Genomic DNA, 18830 nt, shown 5'->3' on the forward strand with positions numbered 1-18830 from the left:
CTTTTCATTGTTTTCTTTGATTCTAATTCATTGATTTGAGCCTTGAGTTTAACTACTTCCTGGTGTCTACTTCTCATGGGTGTGTTAGGTTCTTTTTGTTCTAGAGCTTTCAGGTGTGTTGCTAAATTGCCTGTACAGAATCTCTCTACATTACTTTTGAAGGCACTTAGTGCTATGAACTTTGAGTATGTTTTGTATTCATTTTCACCGAATTATGGAAAGTCTTTGATTTCTTGATTTCTTTCTTGAACCACTGATTACTGAGTAGTTATTGAGTTTCCATGAATTTGTATGCTTTCTTTTTTTTGTGTTGTTGATATTCAGGTTTTATTCATGATGGTCTAGCAAGATACAATAAGTTATTTCACTTTTCTTGTATCTCTTCAGATTTTCTTTTTGGCCAAGTATATGGTCAGTTTTGGAGAAGGTCCCATGAGGTGCTGAGAAGGTACGTTTTTTTGTCTTTGGATGAGATGTTCTGTAGAGATCTGTTAGGTCTATTTGTTTCATCACATCTGTTAGTTTCATTGTTTCTCTGACTAGTTTCTGACTGGATGACCTGTCCATTGGTTAGAGTAGGTGGTGCTGTCTCCACTATTAATGTGTGTGTACTAATGTGTGATTTATACTTCAGTAGTGTTTCTTTCACGAATGTGGGTACCCTTACGTTTGGAGCATAGATATTCAGAACTGAGATGTTGTCTTGGAGGATTTTTCCTTTGATGAGTATGAAGTGTCCTTGTTAGTCTGCATTGTTTAACTGGGGAATTGAGTCCACTGATGTTGATAAATATTAATGGCCAATGATTGTTATATTAAGTTCTAATATTTTGGTGGTTGTTTGGTACTGTGTGTGCATACTCGCATGCACATGCATACATACTTGCATTCTTTCAGTTTTTCTGGTGTGAATTATTTCCTAGTTTTTTTTTTTTGGTTTCTTTTTTTTTTTGGGAGGGGGGGTGTATAGTTCATTTTATTGTATTGGATTATTCCTTCTAATATCCTATGGTCATCTGGCTTTGAGGAAATATACTGTTTAATTTTGATTTTGCTGTAGAATATCTAGTTTTTCACATCTATGATGATCGAAAGCTTTGCTGGTAGAGTAGTCTGGGGTGACATCTGTGGTCTGTTATAGACTGTAAGATATCTTTCCAGACACTTATGGCTTTTAAGGTCGCTGGTGAGAAGTCTGGTTTAATTCTAAGAGGTCTGCCTTTATATGTTACTTGAACTTTTTCTCTTGTGGTTTTTAATATTCTTTGTTCAGTACATTTACTGTTTTGGTCATTACATGGTAGGAGGATTTTCTTTTATTGTCCAATATATTTGGTGTTCTATAAGCTTCTTGTACATTTATAGGAATCTTTCCTTAAGCTAGAGAATGTTTTCTATGATTTTGTTGAAAATGTTTTCTGGCCCTTTGAGCTGGGCATCTTCTCCTTCTTCTATTCAAATCTCCCTAGGCTTAGTCTTTTCATAGTATTCCAAATTTCCTAAATGTTTTGTGTTAGAAACTTTTTACATTTAACATTTTCTTTGACAGATGTATCAATTTCTTTTATCGTATTTTCTATGTCTGAGATTTGAATTCTTTTGCTGATGTTTGCCTGTGTAAACCCTGATCTCTTCCCAAGGTTTTCCATTTCCAGGATTTTTTTTTTTTTTTTTTTGTCATTGTATCTATGTCCATTTTCAGATCTTGAACAGTTTTATTCATGTTCTTAACCGGCTTGGTTATATTTTCCTGTATTTCTTTAAGAGATGTATTCATTTCCTCTTGAAAGGCCTCTGTCGTCTTTTATAAGACTTGATTTAAGGTCATTTTCTTGTGTTTCTACTGTTTTAGGATATCCAGGGCTTACTGTAATGTGATATGTGGGTTCTGGTGTGGCTTTATTGCCATGACTCTTGATTGTGTCCTTATACTGGACTTTAGCCATCTCTCTTTGTCCCTGGTGTTGGCAGGCCTCCAGTAATACAGGCAGAGTTATGGACCAGAAAAATGGAATACATGGGAGCAGGGGACTGGGGGTTTCTCACCTGGTTGTCTTTGATGGCTATAGGCCTCTGGGAATGCAAGCAGGGTAGTGGGCTTAGAAATGGAAAGCATTATGAGGTAGAGCGCACCACTGCTGAGATTGCCTGTGGGGACTCAAATGGCAGGGGATTAGGGTAAATGGGGTCCCACCTGGACTTCTTTGGTAGCCTTAGGCCTCCAGGGCTGCAGGCAGGGCTTTGGGCTGGGAAATGGAGTGCCAAAGTTCTTTTTTAGACCAGGTTTTTTCCACTCCCAGAATCTGACACATCCATGCTGGAACTGCAGAGGAAGCTTTTTGAAGATTACATGTATATGTACAAGGCAGAATGGGTCTTTGTGATACTCAGGCTGGAGTAAACCCAGGCAACATTTGCACTGAGACAAGACCCACTGATTCAATTCTGGCACGGAACTCATTTGCAGCTAGGCTGAAAATAAAATGGTCCAATCTCAACTAACAAATAATAATATATGTGACCTTTAATACATCAGACTCTTGAGTGATCTTTTTTTGTCATCTTATGTTGTAGCATTTTGTTCTTTTTCAGAAGAATGTATTTAGAGTATTTAAAAGAAAATAAGTAGTAGATATTTATATTCATTTTCTTTCTTTTTGCACTTCTCTAAAAAAATATTTTTCTTTATTTTACTTTGTGTGTGTGTGTGTGTGTGTGTGCATATATGTTTGTGTGTCTTCTGAGTATGTGTGTGTATCAGGGATGGCCAGAAGAGGCAATCGGATCCACTGGAGGTGGAGCTATATATAATACGTTATTAGCTGCCTTACTTGTATGCTGGGAACCAAACTTGAGTTCTCTGGAAACCAAGACCAGAAAGTTCTCTTAACCACTTGAATATCTCTCTAACCTAATTTTCAATTTCTGAATATTGAAATACAGATAGTATCTATGCATATGCATTTTCATTCTTATTTTTACACAACAGAAAATTTTAAGTAAGTAGCCGTTTTTTAAACATTTTTATACATAAACTGCAAAAAGCATTAATTTCTTATCTCAGTGATAAACCAGCTGAAAAAAGCAAAAGCAAAGCAAAACAAAACAAATCTGGATTCTGAAAGTAATATGGTTAATTCTTAGAGCATAACTTTGCAATCAAAACTGTCCAGGATCAAATGGATTAATAATATCTGACAACATGGTTGTCATGATTCATTGTTCATTTTCCTCTGAAAATATATGGTTTTTCTAATTTTGCATCAATAGGTACCTTTGTTCTTTGACTTATTCTTAAATATTGTCTCTATGATATGATTTTATTTGCAATGAAAACTATTCTTACTTTGTAGTCTGGAGTACTATAGAATAGTCTGGAAATTCTGACATTTATTCAGAATTGTACAGCTGCTGAGTAGTTTATTTAGCTTCTCTGTGCTTGTTAAACATCATCCCAAAACTAAGGAAAATACATATGCTACCAATGTAACCTATTACCAAGTCATACTATTTTTTGAAAATACTGAATCAAGACCATTTTAATATTAGATGTGATAGATAATTAGCATACACTATTAAATCATTGCAGAACTAACTCAGCCATGGGTCACTCAACGTATTTTCCTTATCCATTAGATTGTGGGGTGTGTGTGTGTGTGTGTGTGTGTGCCTGTGCATGCAGTGGTGGGGAACAGCTTATGTCTGAGTATGTGTGTGTGTGGATACCAGATGTTGATGTCAGGTATCTTTCTCAATTGCTGTCCCGTTTCCCACTTTGTTTGTTTGTTTGTTTGTTTGTTTTGAGAAAGAATCTCTCTCTGAATCTAGAACTAGTAAGACTGTCTGGCCATAAGGTTCTGAAAATCCTGTGTCTCTGCCTCCTGAGTTCCAGGATTGGAGGGATGTCATTAAGCCTAGCTTTTTACAATGAGTGCCAGGGGCTTGAAGTCATGTATTCATGCTTGTGCCGCAGGTGGTCTATAAACTCAATCATATCCCTAGCTTCTCCTTATAAATTAAATTTGAAGTAAATAAGAATTTATACAACAAAAGACACTATTTTACATAGGAACAAAAGATATTTAATTGCTTAAGCCATATCCTGTATGTTCTTATTGTCTTTCCTTTAAACATTCTAATTCTCAAATCTATCTGTACACTGGATAGATCATAAGAAACCAGAGTATAGGGATCTGACAAAGGACATTTTAGATGTGCATGTTTTGTTTGATTGTTTAATTATTCTATACATGTTTGAACAGACAAAACATTTAAAAGCGATTACTTTATGATTATAAGTACTTTCACAGCTTAAAACTTTAAAATTGTACTTATGTTATCAAATAATTTTCTGTTACTTCATCTCTCTTGTCTTGATCACACAGCAAACTTGTGTGGGCACAAATTAACATATGCACACTAGAGCTCAGTTTTACATATAACTCACAGAATGGTGCCATGGTACTGATGCCATCCACAGAGGGCAGGGATTCCTAACTCAATAAATGCAATCAATATAGTTGTATAGAAATGCCCACAGAAACAACATGATCTGGACAGTCCTCATTGAGATTAATTTCCCATGGATTCTAGACAAAGTGAAGGTGATAATTAAAACAACCATCACAATGACCAAGATGTGTATATTTCTCTCTACTGGCAACTAATCAACAGATACCAATCAGATGTCTGCTACTTTATTCAATTTCCACATCCTGTTCCTGAATAAAATTTCGTATCACAATGAATGCCAACTCCTAGGTTATTATTCCCCACTTTAAATGACAGCTGTAAACTTTAACTTGTTCCTGGACACCTGGTTCTAAATCGGGAAACTTCTGTCCCATAATTGGAAAACTTGCTAGGACAACTACAAATGTCTGGTCTACATTTTCTAGGCATTTTATTGTTTATTACAATGGACATAGCAAACCCTATAAATAAAGACCAAGAAGAAAAAGTACATAGGGAAAGAAATGTAGCAAAGCCACCCTCCAGGAACACCCACATATTCAGCTACTGGAAACTCTCTAGTTTGTCTTTTTAAAATCTGCCTGTCTGCCTGCTTGCCTGCCTGCCTCCCTGCCTGCCTGCCTGCCTGTCTGTCTGTCTGTCTGTCTGTCTGTCTGTCTATTATCTCTCTATCTACCTATCTATCATCTCTATCATCTATCTATCTATCTACAAATTATTTACTGAGGGTTTATTATGTGAGTATGATTGATTATGGCATTGCATAATGCTTTTCCACTTGATATTGAGACTGTTTTCTCCATGGCATTTGCAGATTGGAGTGAGGTTGTGTCAAACCTCTAAATTTTTTTTGGTTATTTTGCCACCCAATTCCAATTCCAATTCTGAAGCTACCTAGATTGATATAACCCTTACCTAATAAGTATATTAATAAGCCCTTGTCATTCCAAAGACTGCAAGGGTTTTAGGAGCTTTGTGTCAGGAACCACAAACAGATACCAAGTATAGTTTTCTCCTGACAGGCTTCAATTGGAAGTTTCCATTCATATTTTGCCTCACTAACAATTACTGCAAGGAATCACTAGAAAACATGTTGGAAAAGTTATATTAGCTACTATAAAATCTTAATAAATATTAAGACAATCTCTCTTCCTATTACTGACCTGTCATGTTTAGATGGAATCTGAGAAGCAGACGTGGTGTTTTGTCTTTGGTTTTTCTCTTTCAGGGTTGCTGACATATGAAGTGATTCTTCTCTTATAGACAGGCATGCTTAGAATATAGAGCAAGTTTTGTGCTATTGCTATAGATTCTATTTTTGTTCAAACCAAGTGCCACAGAATCCAACTAAATAAGTAGAGAACAGGTGTCCTTTGGTTCTTCCAGCAGAATGGAATTCCAGCTTGCTTTAGTCAAGTTTCTGATTTATGGCTTCTTCACAGTTGTCTTTATAGCTATCATCTCCTCCTTTTTTCTCCACACTGTAAGAGTACAATAAATTTATTTTTCCTCAGTGTCTACAGGTACTTGAAAACCAATGCTTCTCAGTTTTATAACTCTGGACCAAGTATTTGCTCTAGGACTGACATATTCACATAGAATCCATTTGATGCTTTGTTTTTCACCTAAGAATAGATATTCTCCACCTATGCAATCTGCTCAGGAGGCATAGAAAGTATCATTGATTTTTTGTATATAATAAGTTACACAGTTTCTCAATTTGTGTTAATTCTGTTGCCTCACACAATTTGTGTTGTCTCGATTTCCTGCACAACTACTTTTCTATCTGAATCATACATTCAGTGTTGTTTCTGACAATGGTGTACTTTACCTGAAACACAGCAGAGCTCCCAGTCTCCTGCCATATATTCCTACTTACCCTGTCAATTAGCTGGCTTCACTGATGCAAGGTGAAATGGTTTTGTTAGATTATTTTGTTTTGTTTTGTTGTTTTAAAGGTATGAGATGGCTTTGCAACATACTTTCAATGGGGGTACAAAGTCAGTCATATATGATGCTTAAAAGATGTCTTCTACCTGGCCTTTTTTTTTTTTTTGCTCTTTTCTGGCCCTTTCCAGCTCAATACTCACCCCTACTCAAACTAAATGATACTTTTCCATTTACTAATAGGCACCATATCCTCTGTTTAATATAATTTGAGTCTATGTGTACATGTGATATGAGTGCAGGTATACTGGCTGGGACTCTGTCACTATTTGGTATTTTTTTGTAGACAAGGTTTCTCACTGAACCTGGGGGCTAGGTAGGTGGTAAGCAAGCACCAACATTCTTGTTGACACTGCCAACAGAGGCTTACAAACATAAATGGTTTTGTGTAGCTTTTATTGTGGGTGTGGGAATCAAACTTAGGTTTTTGCATTTATGGTGCAAGCACTGTTAATCAGCTCAGGCATCCCTCTGGCCTGCCACCAGGGCCTTCTTTTAGCTGTTATTCTAGGATCTGCTGCCTCTCCTGTCTCCACATCACCACTCAGTTTTCATTCATCATTGTAAACCTCAGTTCCTTTATCACAAGGTTTTTCCTTTTAATTTCCCAAATTCAGAATCAGGTGTCTCTGTGCACTGAACAGTCCATTTTAGTCACCGCTGAGAACTTCAAACTCCACTGCCACTCCTGCATAGGCAGTCCTCCACAACTGCAGTCCCTTACCTTTTGGATTCTGAAGAAGTCAACGGCACTGCTTAGAATAGAACACATCCAGACGGTGATGTTATATTGCTTAAAGCTGTTATCTGAATGAATAGCATCTTTGTCTATATACTAAGGTCCTATGAAGTATACAGTCTAACACATATAATGATTTTGTTCCCTTTATTAAATTTTAGTTTTCAATAATACTTTTATGACTATGTAGACATGGGCAATAACAATTTCTGGACTTTTGCCAATACATTATCTACCACATATCTATCTATATACAGTATACATAGGCACATATACAAATATGTTCTATGTTTTAGATAAAATTCTCCACCATATTGTCTTATTGCTATTATATTAATTTTGTCAAGATATTATGAATAAATTCTTTTTTTTTTTTTTTTTTTTTTTGGTTTTTTGAGACAGGGTTTCTCTATGTAGCTCTGGCTGTCCTGGAACTCACTTTGTAGACCAGGCTGGCCTCGAACTCAGAAATCCACCTGCCTCTGCCTCCCAAGTGCTGGGATTAAAGGCGTGCGCCACCACGCCCGGCTATGAATAAATTCTTAATTGTTAATAAAAATCATTCTTCACTTATAGGAATGAATATTCTCTTGTGTTAAAACATTTGTATAATCAACATATTGGAAAGCAGAAATTTTTAAAAATAGCATTCGCTAGTCATATAAAAAGAAATTGGAAAATGTCTTCAAATGTGTTTTTGAGAAAGTACAATTAAATTTTCAAAAGCTAAGAAATTATTTCATGTTGATAATCTTTATTAGCATAATTTTAGATAATATTTTTGATGTGCTTTGCTTGTGACCAATCTCCTGTATTGGTAACTATTGCTTATGTGTTATGTGTGACTTGTGACCCATCCTCTGTATTGCTTGTATATAATTACTCTCCTTTCTTGTTTATGTGTTTTTGTGTATGCCCAATCTTCCACTGCTTGTGTGTGTGTGTGTGTGTGTGTGGAGAGAGAGAGAGAGAGAGAGAGAGAGAGAGAGAGAGAGAGAGAGAGAGAGAGAGAACAATTTCTTCTATTGCTATTCATCCACAATAGGACTTGTATAAGGAATCCTGACAACACTAACTGAGATTACATAGTTAGGAGAGTACTGGACATCATCAAGTTTACATTTATTTCCCCCAATTGGATCTGAGACTTTAGCAGAGATTCCCATAGACACAGGGAAAATGAATAGATAAGAGACTGGGAGCACACACAGTGAAGAGAGAAACCAAGGTAAAGCTTGGAACAGGATAATAGGTTCTAACAGCAGGGAATGCCTTTGACGGGATAAGAAACAAAGGAAATAACAGTGTGAAGGGAAAGCAGGAGAACTAGAAGCCAAAATTAACGACAAAAGAAAAGGTCTGTCAGAAAAAGTGAAAAAAAAATAGAGCAAAAAGATCTGTCAATTATAAATTTAAGTTTTCATAGCCATGGTTGCTGTATTTTAAGAATGTCAGAACAGCATTTTTTTTTTAAATGTAGCTATCTTTTAAGATTTTTTTTCTAAAGTTGGAGTATTGGGAGCTTTTAAACTCTAGAAAATCAGCATGGCCTTATCATAGTTGAGTCTAACTGTTTTGGCTGAGATACTGGGAAACTTCATAGCACTCAGTGTCCTTCATGGTTAGCTGTGTGTGACTCTGGGAGCCAAGCAAATCTTTGCTTATTTTATTTTATTTTTTTGACAGAAATGTTCTTCTATTCAGTACTGTTATCTGATCGCTCAGGTTTCAACTAAGATTGCCACTAAGATTTAAGCTATAACTTAAAATAACACCTACTCTGAATGTAGCATGCCATTTGTCAGCATCACAATGCATTTCTGGGGCAAGATCTGTCTATGCTGAAGGCCCTGAACAAAAACGAGAAGAGAGTTTAAAAGCATAGAGATAATCACTCAAGAAGTCAGAATGTGGTAAACACCACTAGCAAAATGAAGTTTGGAGGCTTCAAAGGAAAGCTACACATTCACCTCACCTGGGAGAGGTGGGAAATCTAAAGCACATATGGCTTATCAGCTAGGGCTAGATGAACGAGCAGGAAGTGGAATCTACAACTGCATGCAGCTATTAACTCATCTGTTATCACACTGGTGTTGATGATTTCTTTCTGCATTTTAGCTTCCTTTGTGGATTCTCTGCAAAATGATCTCCACTAAGAATAAATCAAAATTAATTAGTCACTATTTCCTTGGTAAGCAAACTTAAAAAAAAAAATCAACCAACCAAACAACCAACCAAAACCAAAGAAAACCAAAACTAAGAACTTTACTTGGTCTTTATTTATCTCCTCTCTCACCTTAAGAATGTTTAAGGTTTCTTGACCCTAGGAGGGAGAGGTGCATTTGTTGAGGTTTTTTTCCCTCCAATGTGGCCCAGTTTCCATTATGATCTTGTTGCTACCTACAAACTTTGAGATTCCTAAGTGTCTTTGCTTTTCTGAGGTGCCATTGGGTTGTGACTGCTTCTGTTAATGGGTGCCCTGGGGGGTATCCGGGTATCCATTCCTGAAGGAAAAACCAAAGTAGGCAAGTAGAACAGGGTAGTGGGTATCAGAGAAGACCAGGAAGCTGCTGAAAAGTCAGCTCTGGGTCCTGAGTTCTCTTCTTCCTCTGACCTTGTGAACCACTCCTATAGGAAGACACCTGCCCTAGGAGCTCACACCACCAACACTTATTCACTAGAGGCCTGCCTTGCTGGGGGGGGGGGGGCTATGGGAGATGGGGGTGCAGGGGTTCTCATTTAAATATTTCTCTTCAGCTGCTGTATAAGGGTGCCCTGCAATTTTCCTCAGACCAGGGAAACACCTCTCTCTCTCTCTTTTTTTTTTTTTTTAGCACGAAGAAGGGCGGGTATGAGGACTTTCCTTGGGGCTGAGAGCGGGGATTCCCTCTCCAGGAACAGGCCATTTCCACTACACCCACAGAAGCAGAAGGCGACCACAGCCTTGGGTGCTGGTGACACCTGGCAACCTTCCTTGGACCCCTCATCCACTTCCCAGGAAGGGTCTGGAGCTCTGGAATCTGCGAAAGAGCTCGCCCCCATTGGTTGTCCCCAAGGCACCCTCCTGCCGTCATTGTGTTATGCTAATGAAGGGGAGGCTCATTGGCTGTGAGAGCCGGAGCCCACCGCCTTCGCCCCCGCCTTCGTCCGGCTGAGCCCAGTGCTTGCACTCCCTGCGAGGGAGCTGTGGCCGGGGATGCCCTAGTGGGAGGCTCTGGTCCTTGCCTTTCAGGAAAGTGCCTAGCCATCACGCGGTGCTCACACCCACCACCTACCCTCTTTCTAGGCACCGCGCGAATTTTCTTTTCCTTTTCTTTTCTTTCTTTTTTAAATTTTTCCTTTTCCTTTTTTTTTTTTTTCTGTCCGTGAAGTAACTTTTGCATTCCCGCCTCCCCCCGGTCCCAGGGACCAGAGGCGGTGCCGAGCCTGGGGGCGGTTCCTTGGCAGCGCTGGTTCGAGTCGCAGCCAGACTTTTGCTCCTGGGCTCGGTTTGCATCATCCCCATCACACCCTTGGGGAAGAGGAGCCACCCCTTTCCAGCCTCAGCTTCCGGCCGAACGACCCCTCCCCCTCCGGGTCCCCCAAGCCCTTCTCCCACCCTCCCCAGCACGGCACCCCCTCCGCAGTGCTTGCTACCCCTCTTTGCCCTCCTCCATCCCTCCATCCCTTGTTGGATGTTGCCCACTCCTTAAGGAAGGATGGTTGATTTGGAGAGCGAAGTGCCCCCTCTGCCTCCCAGGTACAGATTCCGGGATTTGCTGCTAGGGGACCAAGGCTGGCAAAATGATGACAGGTGAGTGGCATGGTGCAGCGTTCCACAAATACTGCTGGAAGCGGACAGGACTGGAGAGCTTTTGAGGGGATGGAGAGAAAGGGAGACCAGCACTGAGGGAGTAGAAGGGATTCTACATCTCCATTTTGACACTGCAGAGAGCAGTTGCTGTGGACAAGGAACTCCTTTCCTTTCCACTTTCTTATTCTTGAGAATCATTTGTTGCATTTATTCGATATTCTTTGTCTGTCTGTGCTTCCCTGGTTGTGTGTGAGGCTGCAAGCAGAGGTACAGTAGCATCCAAATGGCACGCAGTTGCAGTGTCAAATATTTCCCCGGTGTAGTTAATCCACCCCATAAATGTATCCAAGCGATTGGAAAAAAAAATCACAGTAGAAACTTGAAATCTCCTGTACCCACTTTCTTACTCCTTGTCAGTGTTGTCTCGACGAGATGTTTGCTTGCCACTGGGGATTTTCCACTGTTTGAGTATTTGGAGTTCAGGTGGGCAATTGGTTTAAATATGTAACAGGTAGTTAGTGAAGCAAGAATGCCTGGGATGGAAAATACACTGAACAGAGGTTCTTGTAGTATGATTCGTATATATTTTCACCTAAATAGTGCATATCTCAAAACGATAAGTTTCAAAGCTGAAATATTTATTACTAGCAAAACATTGCTTGCGTGTTTTATCAATGGCATTAAAGCTTCATGCAATTTTGCATACAAAATGCTCTGGCTAATTTTTTTTTTTTTTGCACACTTTTTGTTTCATTGAATTGTTTTTGTTTTTTTAGAACGATAATTTCACATATCACATGCCACATTTTCTTGTTTTAAAGTATGTATAGCTAAGCTCTCAATGCAGATTAAATAATTCCCCGAAGTTCAGTTAGGCATTGATGTTCTATTTGAATTAGATAAAAGATACATTATTGGTCCAATTTGAAGCACATTTTGCATTCACTGGGCAATATGACTTCTGCGTTTTCCTCACCTTCTCAGTTCCCAATACTAACTCCTATTGCAGTACTCCTGGGATTCTGTCATGGACTTGAATGATGAGAATCTTTCTTGGTCTTACTTTAGGAACTTAATGACATATCCATGGATGATTTGTGGAGGGTGCTGTTTACATAGCATCTCTTCCTAGGCAAAACCTTACATACTGCTTAGAAAATTAAAGACCTCATTATCGGGTTATTGGCCATGCATCTAAATGAAGGCGTTAATTGGAGTTAACTGGCGTTAGCTAGATAGTTAAATGGATGTTTCAATGAGTTTACATTACTAACTTGGCACCTACCACGGTTTGGATTCTTAGTGTTGGTTCTTTTATGTAAAATTCACAGTTGTACTTTTTTGCCTTGACTTTTTAGGATTTTAAACTCTTATGAGTAAGTACGCCGTGCCATTTCTGTTTGCTAAGAGCACAAGCTCCTCTTTGCAATTCAATCAGAGCAGCAACCTTAATCTACTCTGCTGTATATGCTGATTCAACGCCTAAGGCGTTGAAGAAGGGCCACTTCCATGTTATTGTGTGCACACTGTTTCCACCAACAGATGCATTGAGACCTCTCTTCATACTCTTTAGACTTCCTTCAACAAATGCCTTTCGAATCCCCACCCTGTCATTCCTGCCCAGTAATTCTGGGAGCACACTGGACACTGGGTGGAGAAGAGTGGGGACAGAGTGACAATGAACAAATTTGGAGTTGGTTTGTTCTTTTGCTTTTTGTTATTGTTTTTTAAATAAGTGTAGTAGTACTTTTCTTCTTGAATAGAATAATTTAAAAACAGTTTACTATATTGTACCCAATAAAATTCTAGTTGTGTGCAATAGTTATTGTCTTCATATGGTGGACTTTATGGCCCTACTGACTACTGTTATCAGTGTCTATATCCAAATAAACCTCCCTGTTTGCTTCTGAAGAAATCTGAATCAAGATGACCATCTTCTCTATTTAGAATCACATCTATTATTATTATTATTATCTTTAATATTTTGACAGTCCAGTTGTTATCCCCCTCCCGGTCCGCTCTCTGGCAGTTCAAAATGACATCTTAGAGATGGAAGACTTTTGTTCTAGCTATAGGGTAGTAGACGATTTCTACCCCTGCCCTTGCTTTACGAACTTTAAGGTAAATCTTAGTAGCTTGTAAAAGTAAATGAGGATATGATAGATGTGGGAAGAGAGAAAATAGAATGTTGATGAGCCTATGTAGATACAAGATGTATCTCAGATTTGTACCTTAGGCTGCTGCAAATTCATAATTTTCCTGACTCAGATTTCCACATGGCGGGTTTTCAAGCAGGATCCATCAAAACCCGCTTGAGAAAATATATATTCTGTGTCATAGATTTTTCTATGACATAAAGTCAGATAGGTAGGTGATCAAAATTTATATTGTGCAAACTCTTTGTAGGTAATCTTGAGCCTATGCTGCGCAACATACAGTGTGCAGAATGTGTGTGTTTGTGTGTAGTATTGTATACATAATATCTAAAGTGTGTGAATACATTCCCTAGTGTCATCTTATAGAATCAACCCTTTCTCAACTGCATATATCCTTTGCTCAGTAGAATATGAGTTAGCCTCAGCAATCCTGAGCATAGTTGACAGCATTAGTCCTATGAGACTTTGAAATACATTTGAAAGTTGCTGAATGAGAGCACACGTTTTGCTTTGAGAACCTCTATTGTGTATACAATGCATATTTATTCCTTTGAAACCCTGAGTATAATATGTGCATCTATTTCAAATGATTTTGATAAATGTATTTATTGCCCATCTCTCTATGCAGCAGATATTTGAATGTTTGGTAGACATTGGGGTCTTGTTAAGTTAGGATTGAGAAGAATACACAGAGAAATATGAAACATTACTTTTGTCATAGAAGTAATTGTTGAATAATAGGTGAATTTTCTCAAGTATAATACTAACAGGTTTATATGTGTATATGATGTATACACACATATAACATAAACATGACATTGTTTATGCTATTTTCTAGAAAAATTTTCATCTTACAATGTCAAGAAAATCCAGTTCCCTTGTAGTTAATTGTTATGCATTGGCTTGAAGATAACGCAGATATTATCATGCGAGTAATTGATTAAAGTTCTCAATACATCTTTGGTGTAGCATTTAGAATATCTCGTGATTTCTTCTTTATTCTGTGATGAAAACTCATACATAGAGATTGGCTTCACATGGAAGACATTCTGTAATGTGTAGACTCATGGAAATGGTAAGAGCCCGTGATTTCTATTTAATGCTTCTCTACTTGTAAAGTAATAACAATTCAAAGTATTCTGAAGTGTAACACTGGTAAGTCTCAACTTTTAAAGACTTTCAACAAGTTAAGGCTGACCTTTCTCCTCTTTCATTTTGAATTATTAAATTTTAAAGTTTGCAACACAGTGAAGTTGATGTCGATAGATTGTAACAATTCCTATTACTGCTAATGGACAGGTCTCAATTGTAGCCACTTATTTAATTACAGCCATTCTCCTTTTCAAAAGGGAGGGAAGTTATTTCAACTACAGTAATTTCAAGTATGTCCTTCCTGATTTATAGGTGACACTTAAAATCAATGCAAGTTCCTGGTGATTAGAACTAAAGGGTTTGAACAAAGAGTACAAGTTAATCATTGAACAGCTTCAGAGATATCTGTAAAATAGGTAAAGAATTCGAATAGATACTAGACTAGTTGAAAATTACTAGGCATTAAACCACAAAGTATATTACTGTATGTAATAGAATTTGAGGTGTAGAATAGATTTTACAATGACATGTGGAATATTTGTATAAGCCACCAACTTATTTCCCATAATAAATAACATTATTTTAGATAGTAGTTATTTATTGTAAGATATTTAATTTAAACTTTTAAATTCAGATTATTTAATATACATTCTAAATTTCAATATTCTAAGTTTCATCAAGTGCATAAAATTACTTTTTTACTGGTTTAGTTATATAGTGCAATTAACTATATGTAATACCATAAAATGATTTAGCATTTATTTTTAAAAATAATCTAGAAAAACCTGCATTTTTCTTAGCACCATGAAAGAAAGAAACAGTATAAGCAAGGCAAAAAAAGGAATTCTAAACTGAAGTTGATATTAGTACAAAAAAACCTGACTGCTTCCTGATAGTTTGCATATATGTTTGTGTATATGTTTGCATGTTTGGTAATTGTGTATGTGTGTGTAAGTGGGTGTGCAAATTCCTGTGCAGTTGCATGACCATGAGTGTGGAGGCTGGAGATTGTCATCCAGCAGGGGTTTTACTCATCCACTCTTCACTTTTCCTTACTGAGGAAGACCTCTAGCTGAACCTGACACTTGCCTTTCAGGTTAGGCAGTCATCATAAATGAGTGGCAGGTATATAACCCATTGACCCATCTCCCTAGTACATGAAACACAGAGAAAAACACATTGATATCATTGATTTTCAAGTGTTCACAAGCATTGAAACATCACACAATTTTTTTTCCTTATGACAGAAACTCAAACTGGAATGTAAATGCGAGTTTTCTAATTAGTTGGTCTGGGGCAGTTAGAACACAGCAGTCTCATTTTCTACACATGGTATGAAACATTTGGAAAGCATTCCTCCTTCCACTGAGCAGTTATCTGCAGCTTCAACTCAGGCTTGTGGATGGGCGCACAACTATGTTTGGATGAGCGAAGAGGGAAATACTTTTGATTAACTTAATCACAGCAACAGAATTATTAAACTCCCCTCCTTCCCCTTTTTTAAGTAGTAAGGCCTATTCTGCAAAACAGAGCATGGAGGGCCAGCAAGATGTGTTACATAGGAAGAAGCTGTCTTTCTTAAGCCCGATGATTTGGCTTCAATTCCTAGGAATCACATGATGAAAGCAGAGAAGGAGTTCTTGCAGGAGTTCTGATGTCTAGGTGTTTTCTGATGTGTAGGTGCACGCGTGCATGCGCGCACACACACACACACACACACACACACACACACACACACACACACATCTTCTACCTCCACCAAGAATAGATAAATACATGAAAAAACTAAACAAGTTTGATAGACAATATGAAAAGTACACAATAAAAATGAAGGCTAAATGTAATTTATTTATATGAAATTAAACATAAAGATGCAATGAGTGTGCTAGGTTAAGGTTTCATTATCTGATGGTAGTACTAAATGCACTACATCCATTTACAGCTGTTTCCGTTCATAGTCTTGTTTATAAGAATCTTTCCAGAAAGATGTGTCATGTTTCTACATTCTTAAAAATAGTGTTTATGTTTTAGTCATTTATATGCCAGACTTGCTGAGGGTTCATTTAGAAAATGAAGTTTATAAAAAGTACTTTTTAAGAAGATTAAGGAATTACTTTACTAATTTACAGTCTAAAACTTTTAGTCTTGACTTTTCTAGGTAATATTATTCTTATAATATTCAGTATAATAATTCTTATACATGGTATATCATTAAAATTTTTTAAAAAATGATGTTTTCTTTGAGTTTTATGACTGATAACTTAAAACTTTTCTGCACAGTATCAAGAAAGACTATTATTTTTTAACAACTTGTGACTATACATGGGATAGTTTATGTGACATAGAAATATAAAAACAACTTACTTTCTGTTAGGTCTTTGGTCTCTATTAGCTCAGGTTATTCTGGAACTAAGAATGTAGCTCAAGCTAGGCTACACTTTGTTCCCTTCCATCTCTTCTCTCCAAATACACTGGTATACTCAGTTTATAAGGATCTTCACCATTAGATATCAGTTAACTTCTAGTTCAAGTAAAGAAATGAATACTAACATTGTTCCTCAATTAATAGCAATTATCCTCCCAATTTCTTTTTGAAAGTAAAATGGATATTAACATCTGTCATATTATCAAAGAAGGAACATATTAGATATCTTGGGATAAAAATGAAATATGAGAAAGTTAATCTTTTATGTTCTTTTGTAATTTAATGTGGCAGAATTTAATGGGTCAGAAAATTGTTGCAATTGATACAGTTGTTTTAGTTGTCATAATAGGTTTAAACACCATCGTGGTAGATACATAGTAAAAAATTCACTAGGTGCTTTGAGAATGTGAAGTTGGAATTTTTTTTTTTTAAATATCAGACAGTGAAAGGTTTCAAACAAATTTACTCTGAGTTTAAGGACTAAGTATATGAATTAATAAATGGTATTGGAAATAAAATATCTGGGTTAGGGGCACCTTATTAAGGGTGTCTGGAAGGAGAGATCAAGGGATGTTTTAGGAAGTGAAAAAAGTCAGGGCAGTTTGACTAAGGACCTAGAGTCCCAGAGACAAGTCTGAGCTATGACTTACAGAGACTTTTTTATTTGAACCTACAGAAAATGGCTAATGGAGTGGAGGGTGGGTTGGACCACTGGGGAAAAAACCTTGATCCTTAACTCAAAGTGAGAATTAAAGTTTCATGTGTATATCCATTGTGCTGCTTGGATGTCATTTTTAAAGTTATCTACAGAAAAGCAAATATATATATGTGTGTGTATGTATATTTATATATGCATATATGAGTACTTTGCTTTTATAGTAAATTAAATATTAATGTTAATAGTTTAATCAGTATGAAATATTTGAAATTAATATATAATACTAATTAACTGCAGTTGATTCTACTTTGAATGAAACCAAGAATCTTACCACATTCACAGTCTTAAGTTTTATCTCATCATCCAAACTATCTTATTAACTTTTATTGCCTTAAAAAATCATTGATATCGATACCTTTTCTAACAGTATTCTATTATGTTTTTACAGTTTCTTAATCAAATGTCTGTGAACTAATGAATAGACACTATGGTTCTATGGGAATTGAAGTGCCGTCACATCTTGTATTGAATCACTTTTCTATCTAATCTAGGATTGTTCATTGTCAGTTATCATTACGACTTGGTATTGGCAGATATGAGCCAGTTGACATTTGATTCCATAGAAGAGTGGAATGTGCATGCTTGAAGCTGAAGGATACAGACTATGGCTCTGCTAAGGACAAATACAAAAACTCTGTACTAGAATGGTATTGGGTTCTCTGCAACTTGTTAGATAGAAATCAACCATGGAGCAGATTAGAAATCTGCCCTTTACTGCCCTGTAAGTGGGGAGAGCTAGAACAAACTGTTTTTTGAAGAGACTGTGTGATGTAGGAAAATTTCAAAGAAGGAACAAATAAATCTCTTCACATACATGGAAAAGGAACATTTATTTAAAGTAGATCATTTAGTGTTCTAGTGCTATTCAATTTTTCTTTTTGATTGGGAAATGGGTATATGAGAGAATTGGAGGTGAAGACATTAAGACCAGGGAAGCCCTAGTTCTCTACAAGAAATTAGGAGAATATTTAGGATGTGGGAGACATAGTATGATCAGTAGAAAAGGGAAACCCAACATATGCTTTTCCTTAATTTTGGATTGAACTTTGAATTGATCCTATTCATCTTCACCTTTTTTGACAAATAGAAATGAGAAAGAGAAACCCACTATTAAGATTAGCTTGTGCCCAAGGGCAATGGCAAGTGGCAGATCAGCAACTCTTGATCCCTTTCCTGTTCAGCGTCAGCATGACTTCTCTTCTCAACTGTGCTTTTTCAGTTCAGCACTTTTGCAAACATGGTACTGATTTAAAACCAGCATCATTTTCCTTAGACTGTGAGTTCTGTGAACTACAAGTTGAGTTTTTTCCACCTTCACAGGATGTAGATATATTTAAGAAAGGGATTTTGCATTCAAAACCCAAACAGGGGAACAAAAAGCAGCAAAGCTGGGAAATAAAGGCCTGATTGTTCTTGGTTTTTCTTACACAGGACTTACACACAATCATAATGAAAGACCGCTATTACAAGGGCACACTTAGCCCATC

General features: G+C 37.1%; 1 protein-coding gene across 20 annotated transcripts in view; it reads left to right on the top strand.

The window, feature by feature from the left end:
- The first annotated feature begins 10257 nt into the window (after positions 1-10257).
- Positions 10258-18830, top strand: part of Kcnt2 (potassium channel, subfamily T, member 2) — a 368389-nt gene continuing 359816 nt past the window's right edge. For 6 of the 20 annotated variants that reach the window (XM_017320507.1, XM_030253999.1, XM_006529567.1 and 3 more), the window contains exon 1: positions 10283-10952. In XM_017320507.1, coding sequence (XP_017175996.1) covers positions 10858-10952 — 95 coding nt within the window. In that variant the 5' untranslated portion in view covers positions 10283-10857. Of the gene's footprint in view, positions 10953-18830 lie in introns of all 20 variants that reach the window. The other 14 variants (XM_017320506.1, XM_017320508.1, XM_006529562.3 and 11 more) reach the window with 7 other exon arrangements.

Source organism: Mus musculus, chromosome 1, assembly GCF_000001635.26.
Source record: "Mus musculus strain C57BL/6J chromosome 1, GRCm38.p6 C57BL/6J".
Lineage (NCBI taxonomy): Eukaryota > Metazoa > Chordata > Mammalia > Rodentia > Muridae > Mus > Mus musculus.